Source organism: Pteropus vampyrus, unplaced genomic scaffold, assembly GCF_000151845.1.
Source record: "Pteropus vampyrus isolate Shadow unplaced genomic scaffold, Pvam_2.0 Scaffold121, whole genome shotgun sequence".
NCBI classification, from domain to species: Eukaryota; Metazoa; Chordata; class Mammalia; order Chiroptera; family Pteropodidae; genus Pteropus; species Pteropus vampyrus.
Genome location: NW_011888902.1, coordinates 150,355 through 165,609, shown reverse-complemented (window position 1 = coordinate 165,609; position 15,255 = coordinate 150,355). Strand labels below are relative to the sequence as shown.

The following is a 15,255-nucleotide window of genomic DNA, read 5'->3' as shown; positions in this document are numbered from 1 at the left end:
AACGAAAAGTCATCCAAATGCTGTCCTTTTAACCGTCTGTCAAGCGCTCACTCCGGCCTTCAGATGGTCTCATCTGTACAATGTAATCTTTATCTGTTTCTCTTCTTTTTTCTTCTGTCTTCTCTCCTTTTTTACTCTTCTTCCTCCCTCCCTCTCTTTTCTTCCTTCCACAAATGCGTATTTTTGACTTTTTTCTTTTTTTTTTGTCCTGGACACTGGAAATAACAGAGGTTAATGACATAACTCCCACACTATAATATCTGAGCGAACTCTCTGGAAAACTCGCGAAGTATGAAGGTGACACCATCGAAAGTGTGAGTTTACATTCACACGAAAACCACCTGCCTCATCTTGATCTCTTAATCGGAAACCACCAGATTGTGTAGCGAGAAGAACTTCTGGCTCTGTCTGAATTGATCTTGTTCACGGGGCGTTTCACATAAATCGCTCCGCGTTGCGTCTCTTCTGGAAAGCACCGGCCACGGCCGGCTCTCTCGCCCCTCTGCTCCCCTTCTCATCGTTCCAGTCACTGAAGCCAGTAGCCTGCGCTGGCCTCTCCCACCAGCTTCCCTCCTCGTGCACCTGCTGTCGCCCAACCGTCTTCCCTTGTTCTCTACTCACATGAGCCTCTTGGAGTCGTTACCGCCTACTGACCCAATCCGGTCGTCTCTCCTCGGTGCCATCCTGTGGTAGTGGACCCCATAAGTGACCCCCTCCTGCCTGGAATGTGCCCGCCCTGCTCCTCCTCCTCGTCCACGAGACATTTCACACAGTTCTTTCCTGAGTATTCGTTTGCATGGTAACTCTCCTGTGGGTGATTACATCCATTCTCACGGTTCCAAATTCTCCTAACCAAAAAAAAAAAAAAAAACCAACTATGAAGCTAAATGAAGGAAAGATTTCAAATTTCAATAATAGCTTCTGGGATGGGGGAAACTGAGGCCTGACGCCCAGTTCCAATATTTTCTAGCAGTATGACCAAAAACAAGCCACTGAACCTCACAAAATCCTAGTTTCCTAATCCAAAATATGGGGATGATAATAATAAATGCTTTAAAATGTTACACTAAGGATTAAATGAAATAATATATGTTTAGCACTTAGCACTTAGTATTGGTATACATGATTATTCTGTCTCTAAATGTCCACAGTGCTTTCAGCAGCCGTTTTATAAAAGATGAAAAAAAATTGGTAAAACATTTCTAATAAAAATTTGGGACATAATTCTGCAAAGCATTCAGATAAAAGCATTTCCGCAGTGAGTTGAAGATAGATAAAGAGTATGTGTCTCTTTATAATTACGGACTTGTCTAAAAGGTAGAACTACTGGCTATTGCATGGTACCATTGTCTTTTAGTGGTGGTGTCCCCAATGTTGACCAGTCTACAGGCTACATTTACAAGTCTCCGAGGCACTTAGTTGTGCCCATGTGACTGCTTGTGCCAGTAGAATATGAAAAGAATATGTCTTTTTGTGGGTCATAGCCACAAAACATCGGGTATGTGCCTGTCTGTTCTCTCTTCATCTTACTCCTAGGCCAGAATGTGGGCCTGGCAGTGGTCTCAGTTTTAATTCTGCAGACATGGACAGCACCCTCAGAGACCCAGAGCCACATAAAAGAAAAAACCTGGGTTCCTGAATAACCACAAGAAGCAGAATCTGGTTCACTTACTTTGGGGCTATTACGTGACCATAAATTAGTATCAGTTTTACTTAAGTGACTTTATTTGGGGGCTTCTTGGTGACAGCAACTTAGCTTACTGTGCCCATGTGCCCATAGCAATTTGCTTAAAGAGCAGAAATCATCTTTTTTTGTTTTCATTGCCCAATATAGAACGATGACTAATTAACACATCTCATATACAATTTCCTTGAAATACACTTTGCTCTGGAAGGCTGTTTATAGGAGTTGGAGCACAGTGAGAATAAATAGTTGGGGTCGGGGGGGTGAGTGTCTAAAATGCAGTTATTTGTATCTGACTGACACTTAAATTAGAAAGAAAGTCTGAGATGTCTTGGGAAAAACAAGGAGCCCAGCTTGGGTTGTTGCCTAAGGATCTTCCCATGTCTTCAGATGAGCAGTTTTATCTTCAGGCAGAATAAAGAATTTTCTCAGGAAGTAGTTTTGAGATGCATGAATTTTCCAGGAAGTACCTTGATGACACAGAGCTCTGCACTGTGGAACTTTGAAAACCGGACTCTAGTTTGAGAATCTATGGGCAAGATAGACACTTCTATCATAAAATAACCTTAATGGGATCCTTCTAGGTTTTTACATTTGAATAAAATTACCTTCCAATGAGCCTGCTGATGAGAGATGACTGAAGAATTCATTTCTACGCAAATCAATTAGGAGACCTATCGCGTGGGATGGTTTACTGCAATCGCTCTAGATCAGGGCCACAGACTTCTTTGTGAAGGGCCAGATAGTAAATACTTTACATTTTGCAGGCTTTGTACAGTCTCTATAGCAGCTACTCCACTTTGCCATTGCAAACATGAAAACAGCAGTAGAGGACGCCTAAGTATGGCTGTGTTCCAATAAAAATTTATTATGAACGCTGAGATTTGCTTTTTATATCATCTTCACATGTCACAAAATACTGTCCTTTTGATTTTTTTTTCCAGCCCTTTAAAAATGCAGGAACCTTTCTTAGCTCACAGGTTATATAAAAACAGGTGGCAGGCCAGATTTGGCCTGCAGGCTAGATTTTGTTCACGAACTATAGTTTGCTGACCCCTGATCTAGGTGTTCAAGATCTAGAGGACATAATTAATATTGATTGATCTCTAAAAATAATCCAATAGCCTGTAAGGAGCATAATCTAGTTGCTTCGACAAGAAGACTTTCTATTAGCCTATCTAACAACTGTTTTAAATTACTTGAGAATTCATTACAAAGTAGAGGGGCCTATTCTATATTTGAGAATTTGCTATAACTAAGTCCACATTTTTGACCAATCTATGGAGATCACCACCAAAAAAATGGCATTTAATAGAAAATTTGTATCCAGAGGTTATAACCATCTTCAAGTCACCAAGGTTCTCGTGATGTGCTATATAATTAGAACAATACCTAGTCGCATAAATTTATGTGGTCTATACAAGATGGGTCACATATAACAGGATTAGAATATCTGATAAAATATTTCTCAATATACACATACTTAACATAACCTCATAGGAAATCCTCATTCTTCCTGTTGCTTTGAACACAAGCTAGTATTCATACCTTAACTCCAGATTATATAGCAAACCAGGGTAATAATTCCTGCTTAAGATCATTAAAGATACTATCAACGTAAGCAGAGCAGTGTACTGTTTCCTACCTAAGAAAATATAGCTGTTTTATGTCTTCTTTTTAAGGCTTCACTGTAGGAAGATAGTGAGAAGCAGAGCTTAGGGTAAGAATAAAGAAACTAGGTAAAAGGGGCAAAAGAAAATAGGCTGGTCTTTGAAAGGATGAGGGTTGAGGAATTGATGAGTTATACTTGTGAGACAGTGATTGATTTTGGCATTCACGAACAGCTTGTGTACATCATGGAGACACAGTGAACTCAGAGGAAGGATGAGAGCCTTGATAAAAATTCAGATACTACTCTAGTGCTCTGCTGGGTGGAACCTTAAGACAGGATGTCATGTGACTGCTACATCGGCAGTGTCCATAACAGGTTATCTGTTGAAACATTCTTCTAGGTTTCATTTAGCAGATTTTGTTAGCAAGTTAAAAAAAAAAAAAAGTCTCTCAAGTTTTAGGATCTATGCCAGGAAATGCCCTACTTTGTATTAGGATCGTTTTATTTGTGAGCAGTTGTTCTATGCAGTGCGTAGTTTTATTTTACTCTTAGTTTCCACTCAGTAGTATAATACTAAAGTTTTGGACATTAGTTGAATAATTATAAGTAGAATAATTAAAATATTGAAAGGAAATTTATACGTTTAATTTCCTATAAAGATAAGACTCTATGCAATTAATTATGGAATGGGAGAAAAATCAACTTTGTTAAAAAAAAAAAAAGAAGAAGAAGAAGAAACAGCACCACCGTAAAGAAGGTTCCACAAGCTTTTTTTCCCCATTCTAGGAGTAGCTAATGATAGAGTTTATTCTCTGTCCTTTTTTCCCCTGAGGTCCTTTTTAGATCAGCCACATTTATGGTGTCTTGTGTTTATTAACAGCTTTTCAAGACCTACAAGGTGACGTTGAATATTATACGCTCTTTTGGAGTTCTGCTACCTCAAACGAATCTCTAAAAATTCTCCCAGATGTAAACTCTCATGTCATTGGCCACTTAAATCCAAACACAGAGTATCGGATTTTTATCTCTGTCTTCAACGGAGTCCACGGCATCAGCAGCGAAGTACTACGCACAAACACCTGTGATGGGGGTGAGTCCAGGTTTCAAGGGACACTAAGCTTCAGAGATGCGAATGAAATTGATTGATTCTTGCTGAGGCTGAGATCAGTCATCCCTCCATTATAAAATTTCCGGTGTTGGAGGGAAGGGGGTCGGGCTAAAATGCCTAAGTGCTTGCTGTCATCAAGTGGCGGATCAATACATGGTCCCATTGAGACGGCAGCACAAGGCTCTAATAATGGGATATTAGCCCAGTTTGTTCCTGTTCTTTTCCGTGTATGCTGAGTTTGGAGCTGAGTTCACATCAATAAACGGTGACATTTAGAAACATTTTTCTTTAAAGATTTGCTCTCAGAAGCAGTGTGCTTTTCAAAACGACAGCCGAGCCCAGCGAGGGCCCTCCCTGAGTCACCAGAAATGGTAGGTGGAAGTTCATCCACTGAGAAAAATTGCCTATGACTCATTTCTAAGCCAGTTAGCAAGGGGGAGGAAGCAAGAGAAGCAACTTGTGAATCTGAAATGAGTTTGGAATGGTCTTTCTAATCTTTTTGGCTTTATAGAGTCTCATTATAAACATTATAATATCATTACCTCCCAAGCAAGTGTCACAGGTCATTAGCAGAGCACTTTAAGTGTGGAACCCATTTCCCTTTGTGGTGCCAAAGGTCGACACCTTTTGTTTATAAAATAGAATGGATCACACGGACAATTTTTCAACTAGTTAAGATGGGTTCTTAAGATAAAAATAGGTCTTCGCATAGTTATTTCTGACATGCTTGAATAATTGTGTAATTTAACGCCAAGCAAGATTTTTTTCCTAATGTTAGATTTCATCATTACCTATGGTAATCAACATTCAAAATCATTTACATAATGACAATATTGCATTATTGCTTCATATTGCTTGAGTTACAAGCTAGTAACATCAAATGATTTTTCACGTTCCACCAGCCTCAGTGTATTCGAGTTTTAGTTTTTGCTTAAGGAGCAAATTTTCTTTCTTTCCAACCTCCCCTCCCCTCTCCCTCTCCCAGAGATATGGAGTGAGGGGGTGGAAAAAGAGACAAATAATAGATACGTGTTAGTGGTGCAGATGGGTGAATAATTTATCATCATATCCCACTGGCCGCATAGTATTGAAGATTAGCACTACGCTGGTGGTATAAAGCATTTTACCACCAGTTCTTACGGTTTCTAACTGCGAGTATAATAAGCCAATTTACAGAGGACTACAGCCTGTGATAACTTCATCAGAGGAAAGCAGATAAGCAGCGGACCCTTCGCGAAACCTAAATACTAATCTGCATTTAGTTTAATAAGTGCTTTTTCAGAGACAGCTGGAGTTTATTCAGTTTCTTCCTCTAATTCTAGAGCCTCAGGGCATGCCTCCTCCGGAGGTTGTCATCATCAACAGTACAGCTGTACGCGTCATCTGGACATCTCCTTCAAACCCAAATGGCGTTGTCACTGAGTATTCTGTCTATGTAAATAATAAGCTCCACAAGACTGGAATGAATGTGCCCGGGTCTTTCATTCTACAAGACCTGTCTCCCTTCACTATCTATGACATTCAGGTTAGAACTTTGTTGTTTTTTTTTTTTATTTTTGTTTTTTGGGGGGTTTTTTTGTGGTTTTTTTTTTTTTTTATAGTTAAGCTTATGGGTATGTTAATAAAACATGTCGGATTGTGTGTCTTCGTGGATACCTTCCATCTTGGTTACAGATTATTTGGTGGGAAAAGGGAGAGAAAAGCGGGAAATCGATCAGGATTAAATCTGCTGTGGGCAAACATGTGAGTCTCTGGAGAGAAGATAATGGTGATGTGGAATAGGACGGTGACAGGGTGACGATGATGTTCGCCCTGGCAAAATGAAGCAAATCACATATTTGCAATAAGTCTTGCCAGGCAGTTTGCCTTCTTTCTTTTTGCTTCTCTTACTGATCATGAAAATCAGAATCAGTCTGTGATTATGAGGATATTATTCCTATTTCTGCTAGTTACTAATTTGGTAACTTTAGGGAAGTCATCAACCTACTCGGTGTCAGTGGGCTCTTTTGTCAGGGCACTGGACTAGATGACAGATAGCATTCTGTCCACCTGTAGTGTCCTGTGGTTCTGAATGCAAAAAGAAAGCATAAGTGAGTATATGGCAGACACAGCATATTCAAAGATTTTTATGTAAGGATGAAAGAACTATATCTGTGCATCATTCAGTGACCCACACCTACATGAGAGAGAGCAGTTGTATTTAAACTTTTGTCCCTTGGGCTTCTTGGAGAGTCTGATGAAGTCAGTGCAACCTGCCCTAGAAAAATATGTATGTACTTAGATGAGAAAAATTAATATGCCATTTCAGAGAGTGCACTGACCACCTGAGGCCCAACTTAGAGACCTCTTTGAGAACTACGAACCTTAAGAGTAGAAAAAAATATAAAGAATACTGTATAAGGCATGGAAAACAAAGAACTTATCTTCAAGGAATAGGAAATCTTGTTACAGTGCTAGGATATGAAAAATAACAAGACCAAAGGAAGAAATTAATGGTAAAAATGGAGTGTTTCAGAAGCTCAAAGTTTATAGAGAAAGGTTGCAATTTAGTAAATTTTTAAATAAACTATGCTACTTCTAAAATTCATGAGCGCTCTATCAATAATTTTCAAAAGACATTAAGCATAGAAATTTTATTTGGGTACAGAAGCCTTTTACGGGCTCTGTTTACTAAGTGCTGCCATTTTCACTTTCCCATCCCCGTCTTTCCCCACATTTAAGGGTGAAAAGACATAATCGTCTGGCTATAACCAATGCTTTAGCCTCTTTCACTACGAGGCCTGGCTTCCTAAGAAAACAGTTTTAAAATGTGCAATTAAAGAAGAATGAACGTTCCATTGGTTATTTTTCATTACACTCCACGATTTCTGTTAACCTCTCTGAGTTGTCTTAGCATGGAACATCGGGACGGAGTTTATGTTCACAGTTCTTAGAGAGTCCACATGTGCATGTATATTATAGAGCAAAGTATGCAATCAAAAATCTTTTCGAAATAATTTGAAATACAACTTTACGAACATAGGAAGGTGGTGGAGGATTTGCTGTGTCATCCTCTTTGGGGCCCGGGTGTAGAAAGCTGACAGCGTCTTTATCAGGAATATAAATTTAACCTGGGTGCTGTGCAAAACTGGTTGACATTTAAGTGTTTCGGGAATGTTCTGTGAAAGGCTTTACTCTTACCTACTGGTTTGAGTCCATGTTGGCCTGAAGGGAGAGCATTTCAATCAGATTTGAAACAGATGAGACAAAAGTCCAAATTAGAATCGAATACTTAGATTTTATTATTAGTGACTAAGATATTCGTATTCTTGATAACTACATTTTTGTGAAGCTCTTCACAGTCCAGGAATATACATTTGGAATAGTTGTTGCATCGCTGGAAATCTGAATATCAAATAGCAATAGTTTTCATTTATGATGCCCAAGATGATCTTACTTCATTTAAAATATGCACTTAATTGATATACCTAATACTTCAGAATTAAGATTCTCTATGCTAACCCCTCTTTAAAATAGCCATTGATTTTAAAGCAGACCAATAGATGCAACAAAATATCTATTTTTTAATATATTTATATTGGGTCCATTTACATGTCTCTTTTTAAAGAGAATAATTTAAATTTTGACTCAATTTTATCTTTTTAAGTAAAAAATGTAAACTTTTATATTTGTGCTTCCGTCGCATAGTATCGAGTACAGCTATAGCACCAGAAATAGGCCCTAAAAATGAAGACTCAGAACATTAGTGAAAATGAGAAAAATCTTGTCACATTTGTCCAAAGCCAAAATTAAAACTTTCTGAAGAATCAGTTGAATAAACCTAAGTAATTTAGAACTTAAAGTTATGCTTAATATTTAGTTGATAAGGCAATAGAGTATAGTAAAACTCTCTTACTGGCCTGATTATATTCCCTGATTTCTCTGACTCCCAGTTGTCAACCTTATAAAGTGTGAGGACTCAGTGAAATTGTTGGTACAAGTACCCATTGTAATATTTGGCACATATTATTTACCTAATAAAGTCAGTTGAGTTGATTTCAAGTTATCTCATTATGCGAGTCAAATATTTTCAAATATGTATGAAGTTTTATTGTCATTAATTCTGTAACTAGCAAATACAGTTTAAGTTCATCTGCCTTTAAGATATTTGAGGTTTAATTGGATGTACTCAGTGTGTAGGGCTTCTGACACCTACTTTTAAACACCTACGAAATATTACCTCAGAATTCTATATGACATGAATAAATTACACAACTCACAAATAGCACTGTGCACATTTGCCTCATCTCCCATTTAGGAGCAAACTGCCCCACGAGTAAAACGACGTAGCTACTAAATACAATGAGGGTCACGTTTTTCTTTCCTCGAATGCCTGTGGAAATTCGGAGAAGTGCTTCTCTTAAAAACTCTTTGTTTAGATTCAGCAGCACCTCGCTTTGCCCGCTTGTCTGTATAGATGCTGAAAGTCAGTTCGCACTAGACAAGGCGCAGCTTCTCTGTGCTGTGTCCTCTGAGAGGAGAATGGACAGCTTCGTGGCTGTCCTGCTACCAGTCCTTCATGCATTCATTTCTCTCTCCTTCCTTTTGCTGAACGTGTGTGTGTGTGTGTTACTAATGTTTGATGAACCCAATTTCTAATCTTTAGTTATTCCACCCTCCTCAGTTTATATTCAGATGAGGTAGCAGAATTAAAGGGACGAAAGATGATTTTCTGCTGTGATCAAGGTACAAATACAATTGCAGCTGGAACAAATGGATAGAAGATAATTCAGCCATATTGAACAGCTTCTCTAGGCCTCATTTTCCTTCCATTTGACGTGAACATTTAGGCCATTCATTGGAGAGTGGCGAGACCTCCAGGAGACATCATCGTCGCACTACCTGGTTATAGATCTAGAGAGCAGTGTACAGTGATAACTATTACACTTGCCAGCTGTCACCAAGGCAGCTTCCATTCCTTAATCTGCTCCAAATAGATTACTTTCTCTGCCTCTTCCTGAATGGTTGGAACCAGAGACTAAATGTCCCCATTTAATCGCCAAACCAATTGTCCTAAGCCCATTTCAGCACCCTCTTCTGAGCTTGTCTCAGTGGAGTCAGTTAACATCAAATATTAGTATTTGATTAACCCCAACAGGCTATTAAGAGATTCATATGAAATGAGGGTAGGAGAGATTCAGCCGTTGGTGGTCTGGATTTTGACAATAGTTGGATTTATTCTTTTCTAAACTACTGTTTGCAGGTTGAAGTCTGCACAAAATATGCCTGTGTGAAAAGCAATGGCACCCAAATCGCCACTGTGGAAGATACTCCAAGTGATATACCAACACCGACAATTGGTGGCATCACTTCAAGGTACACCTTTTTTGTCACCTAATTTAAAGAACCGATCATATGCAATGAAAATAAAAATCAGTACTTTTATCTGAGCCATGGCAATCTCACTTAATAAGTTGCTATAAATATATTTGTAAAGCAAAATTTTGATATTATTGTATTGATCTTATCTAGACACATCCTCTAACATTTAAGCTTTGATGTTTCTGTCTCTGTTCACCCAGCTTCCCTTCTCTTTGCTTAATAATCTCTGAACCAGCGCTTACAGCATGAAATTTAAATGTGTCCTTCAGTGAATCCTTCTGTGAGACACAGAATACAATTTTAATTAGAGTGACTACCGTCTAACTTAATCTCTTTGAAAAAAAATTAGATTTACATTTATCAGATTGCCCTCAAGCTAGAAATATCTGTAAAATAAATAGGGAAGATGATGTTTGGATAACCATTCCCAATTTTATCAGATTCTTGGTAGAATCCCTTTATTTTTCTGTTTTTGTTTTTGTTTTTTTTTTTTCTGAGAAATGATCATAATTTGAAAGTGAGTCTCTTTCCAATTCAAAATTAGCGATAATGATAATAATGAGAAGATTTAATATTGTTTCCCAGGCCAAAGTGTGATGACGACCATTGTTCATTCCCGTATATCAAGTTGAGGCTAAGAATGCTATCTGAGCACTTACGCATCCTTCTTCTGCCTCAAAGGAACCACCCTTCCCTTACATACATACACACACGACACACACCCATGCACACCGACTAAAACAATCTAGACATTATAAAATATTTCCATTCTGAAGGGTCCCTTATGACAAATTCAAATATGTAGGTCTTTTTTGATTTGAGGAACTAGTGATTAAAATAATTAGAAAACCCCAAGTAATTGGATGTTTAGTTAATTAGGGCAAAAATCATATCTTGTCTTCTTGAGAACACCTTCTATCAAACTCATGACAGGTATTTATCTAATTTGGGGTTTGTCAATTAATTGATAATTCCCTTAGTAGGTTTTCCCTACCTACCCACAGGATTGCCTACTACACAGGAGGAAGATGGTCAAGTTAAAGGGACACCAGAGACCTTTATTTATTCTTTCAGCAAACATATTTGTGGCTAGCATAATGTAAGATGAAAAAGTAATACAAAGAATTATAAGGCAAGCTTCTAAATTTTCGCAGTTTGAGTCTACAGTAGAAGTCACTGAGCTAAACAAATATTTATAGAACAAGGTGAAAACCACTGCAACGGAAGTTTATAATGTGCACAAAATGCGTAAAGAGGGAAATACCAAACTCTACTTACAATTATCAGTCAAAGCATCATGGAAAATGTGACACTTTAGCTCAGTCTTAAATAACTCAAGGAAGAATTACAGTTAGGTGGGCAGATGATGTCAGATTTCTTGTCTGTTAGCATCCCATGACTCAAACCCAGTTGAGTGGCATAAGGGAATATAGCTTCGATTCCATATTTATATGTAGCTAAAAATAATACATAAGCTTTATTAGAAGTTGAACAAATACCCATATGTGTCTTTGTCTCTAGGATATATATTTTTTTCCTTTAAGAAGATTCTTGCAGAAGATGATAACATGGAAAGCTATTTTGTAGTTGTGGCTAATGATTGCTTACCCTCCAATATATTTGATGGCAAAAAAAAAAAAAAAGAAATTAAAAGGGTGTTAAACAACAAAGCAAGGAAGATGAGAGCTCAGACAACAGAAGAAAAATTTCAGCACAAATCCGGAAGCAGTATTTGGCAGAGAGAGGCAGATGACTCTGTACAGTGGAGAAATTTACAACCAAAATGTTGGTTGGCAGAGGGAGATAATGACATAAAACAAACTAATTTGCCCTGCAGAGAACCTCAGCATCTGAGCTCTTACAAGCTTTAAGGATTGTGCAAAAGGGGAAGGTAGGGGAAGGTTCAAAGCTGACATCATGGGATTAGCTGAAAGTCTGAAAAAAAAGGTGATTAGAACCTGTAATGAGTCGGGGTTCTCCCGAGAAACAAAACCAAAAGTGGAGACTCGGGAAAGCTTGATCCCAGTCCAAGTCCAAAGATTTGAGACTCAGAGGAGCCCATGGCGTAAATCCCAGTCCAGGTCTGAGAGAGGAGAAGACTGATGTCTTAGCTCAGGTAGCAGCCGGAGGAGGAATTCCTCCTCCCTCCCTTTCTTCTCTGTTCAGTCCCTCAACTGATCGGATGATGCCCACGTACCCTGGGGAGGGCCATCTGCTTTCCTCTGTCCACCGACTCAAATGCGAACCTCATCAGAGAGAACCTTGCAGGTAAACCCAGACATGAGATTTAGCCCAATCTCAAAGAGATGAAAAGAAATTCTTTACGAAACAAACAAATTTACTTGGAAAAAAAAAAATTAATTGGGGGTCAGAGGAGGACCTCATGGAAATTAAAAGTGTCAAGTTGAATTAAAACTTTGGGAGAAAATTTAAGCAAAGTCTCTATCAATATGCGATAAAAAAGCAAAGATGTCAAGAAAAACGTAATTAAGAAAATTAGAAAAAATCCCGGAAATCTACTATGTGGATAGTAAGAGTTTCAGAAAGAGAGAACAGAGGAGAAAAGGAGGAGAAGATAAAGACGACAGTATCCCAGAACCGAAGTCATCGATGTGCAGGTTGAAAGAGCCTGTGTGAAACAGAATAATGACTGAGTAAAGCATCAACAAGAGATTATCAGGAAATTTCAAAATACCAGGTTTCCTGAATTTGTTCATTCTTTAATCTCTTACATTTTTCATTTTTTTAATTTTATGCAAAGTAAAATACACTCTTTTTCGCTCCGTATTGCTATGAGTTTTGACAAATGCATCCGCACCACCACGATCAAGATATAGCACGGTTCCATCACGTCAAAATACCCCCTCGCACTGTGCTCTGTAGAGCCAGTCTCTCCTCCTTCTGCCCCCAAACTGAGCGAACACTTCTCTCTTCCAGGCTCTACAATTTTGCCTGTTCCCTGTTGTCACTTAAGTGGAGTCATATGGTATGAAGCCACCTAAGTCTGGCCGCTTTCACTGAGCATAATGCATTTAAGATTCATTCATGTTGTTGTACATATCAAGTTTGTGCTTTTTGTTGCTGAATAATATTTCATCGTATGAATCTACTACAGTTTATGGACAATTCGGATAGTTTCCAGTTTTTGGTGACTGTCTAAAGGTGCTGTAAACATCCACACACGAGAACTAGATTGCCCGAGTCCCTCATCTGTGAGGGTTCCATGGTTTCTAGGTCCCTGGACTTCCTTTCCTGGGTCTTCAGCCAGAAAAACATGGTTTCTTTTGGAATTTCAGCCTCTCAGGCTTCCACGCAGTTACATCAATGAGGCTGTTGTGGGAGCAATGAGATGAGAGAAAACAGAGAAAAATAAACAAGGATCGTCTCACCACACATTCTGCAGAGCACAGGGGCCTCTTCTTTCAGTTCCTCTGGTTAGAAAGATAGATTTTTCTTGGGATTTTAGATTTCCATTTGGCCAGGGCTGCCATAGTGCAGCTCCTTGGCCGAAATCATCCTCAAAGTGGGATCCAGAGAAAAAAAAAAAAAAGGGAAAATAACCCAAAACAGGGATTTCCCTCACACCCTCTGGCTTGCTAGGGCTTTCTGTATTCTTCCAGAAAGGTAGGGTTTCTCTCACGGATTCGCTTGTCCTGTGTACATCGCCACCCTGGGCTTGCTCTTGGGTTGAAGACGGGAGACAGAGGGGGGACATTCGTCCTCTAATGCTTGTGCTTCCAGTTTTGGCTCCGCTCCTGATCTGTCAACTTTTCAGGATCCTCTGGTGGCTGCTTTTTGTAATTCGTGTAGACTTTCGAGTGGTGACCAGCGGGAGACAGTGGCCTTAATAGACTTACTCCATCCTGGCCGGCACCGAAAATCCCGTTCTCCCATATTTCTCTGTATTCCAATGCCTCCGGCAATGTTCTCCCTTTTTTCCTCCCTCCCTTCCTTTTTTCCATTCTTTTTTGGTCAAAAATTTAGCAAAAATCTTGATGGAGATCATTCAGAACCAAAATATTGGCATGTAAAGCCTTTCCTTTCTTAAAATGATCCATCGTAGCAGAGCAGCATTTTCCAAAGGCGAGACTCTAACGAGCGGGTATGGGCTGCCAAGCCATTAATCAAAATTACACCAGCACCAAAGCAGTTAGCCTCCTGTGTGCATGTTATTGTTTGTGTAATTTCATTATACTTCTGGCAACGTAGACTTGTTAGTTATGTTTCTATTTTGGTTTTTTAAAAATCTCTTTTATATTAGCAACATGCAAAATCAAATGTGAAATCCTTCTAGAGGCATGTCAGTAAACTGGTTTACTTCATAGCATTTAAAATAATTTGGTTTCTAACAAGACATATATTTCTTTGATTCTCTGCTTATTTTGGGCAAAATGCAGTGGTTGGTAGAAATTTGACTTTCATGTGTTTTTAATAACATGCACAGGTAGCCTATCAGCCTGTGTGATTCTGTGTGTGGAGTACATCATCTCTATCTTTGGCCTTAACTTGCACCTTGCTTTTGGCTCCATCTCCAGAACAAGCACTTACATGTGTTTTTCTCATATGTAAACCAAAGATGCCGTAGCACACAAATAAAGATCGGATGGACCCTTCTAGATTTATAGCCTGCTCCTCCGAAAGCAAACTCTGTTTCTACATTGCATTTTCCATACTTGTCATATTATCATCAGCTGCTTCTATATCCCAAAAGAATACTAACTACTGATCGATAGCCTGTACATGTCTGGCCATGGCCTACACGTGCCCTGGGTAGTTCATTTATTTGCCTTGGTGGATTTGTTAGAGTGGAATTTAATCAATAGCTAATTCATTAATTCTGGTCCTCCAGAATGTGGAGACAGTGCTGGATGGAGATAGCTGAACGGCCCTGGCTTTGATTGAAATATGACAAACACTGCAGCTGACAGTTTCACTGGGCTCTGGGCTGCCTGTGATGCCTACTTATCTATTTTCCATAAATGAATATGCTAAGAAAAGAACAAAAACAGGACAAGTTTTTATTACAGTACTCCTGGTATTGCAAAATGCATGCTGTCTAGGCATGAGGTTCACAGGAAAGCAGAGAGAAGGCAGTCAGATCGTGTCTCTCACTGCCTTCCATTAGGACCCTGGCACTTCTTTTCAGTTCTCCATCAGCTTGGGGCTGTATTATTGATGAGAAGTCTGAGATATAATGTCTTCGTAGCATTCACAAACAGTTGTTTAAAAATTTGCCTCAAGATCCTGAATGATATAAATGATATTTTTACACACCAACTTTTCAGAAGTCTTTATGATAAGAGCACAGGCTGTGTGTCTCTAAATGAAGGTTAAACCCCTGTCATCCTTTCTAAATCCTCCTCCATTTCCAGAGTGCTTAGCTTGGGGTCAAATATGATGTAAGAGGTCATAGCTTGTGGGAAAAGATTATCCCCCAGTTTGCCTCACCAAATTAGAGAAGAAACTTTGAAACCTCTACATTTTTATGAC

General features: G+C 38.9%; 1 protein-coding gene across 1 annotated transcript in view; it reads left to right on the top strand.

Moving 5' to 3' along the window:
- USH2A (usherin) overlaps positions 1 to 15,255 on the top strand; it is a gene marked incomplete at its 3' end in the record, with an annotated part of 612,524 nt that overhangs the window by 450,924 nt on the left and 146,345 nt on the right. Inside the window, 3 exon segments of the mRNA XM_011366141.1 lie at positions 4,177 to 4,386; positions 5,727 to 5,929; positions 9,647 to 9,759. Of these exon segments, the coding sequence (XP_011364443.1) occupies positions 4,177 to 4,386; positions 5,727 to 5,929; positions 9,647 to 9,759 (526 nt within the window).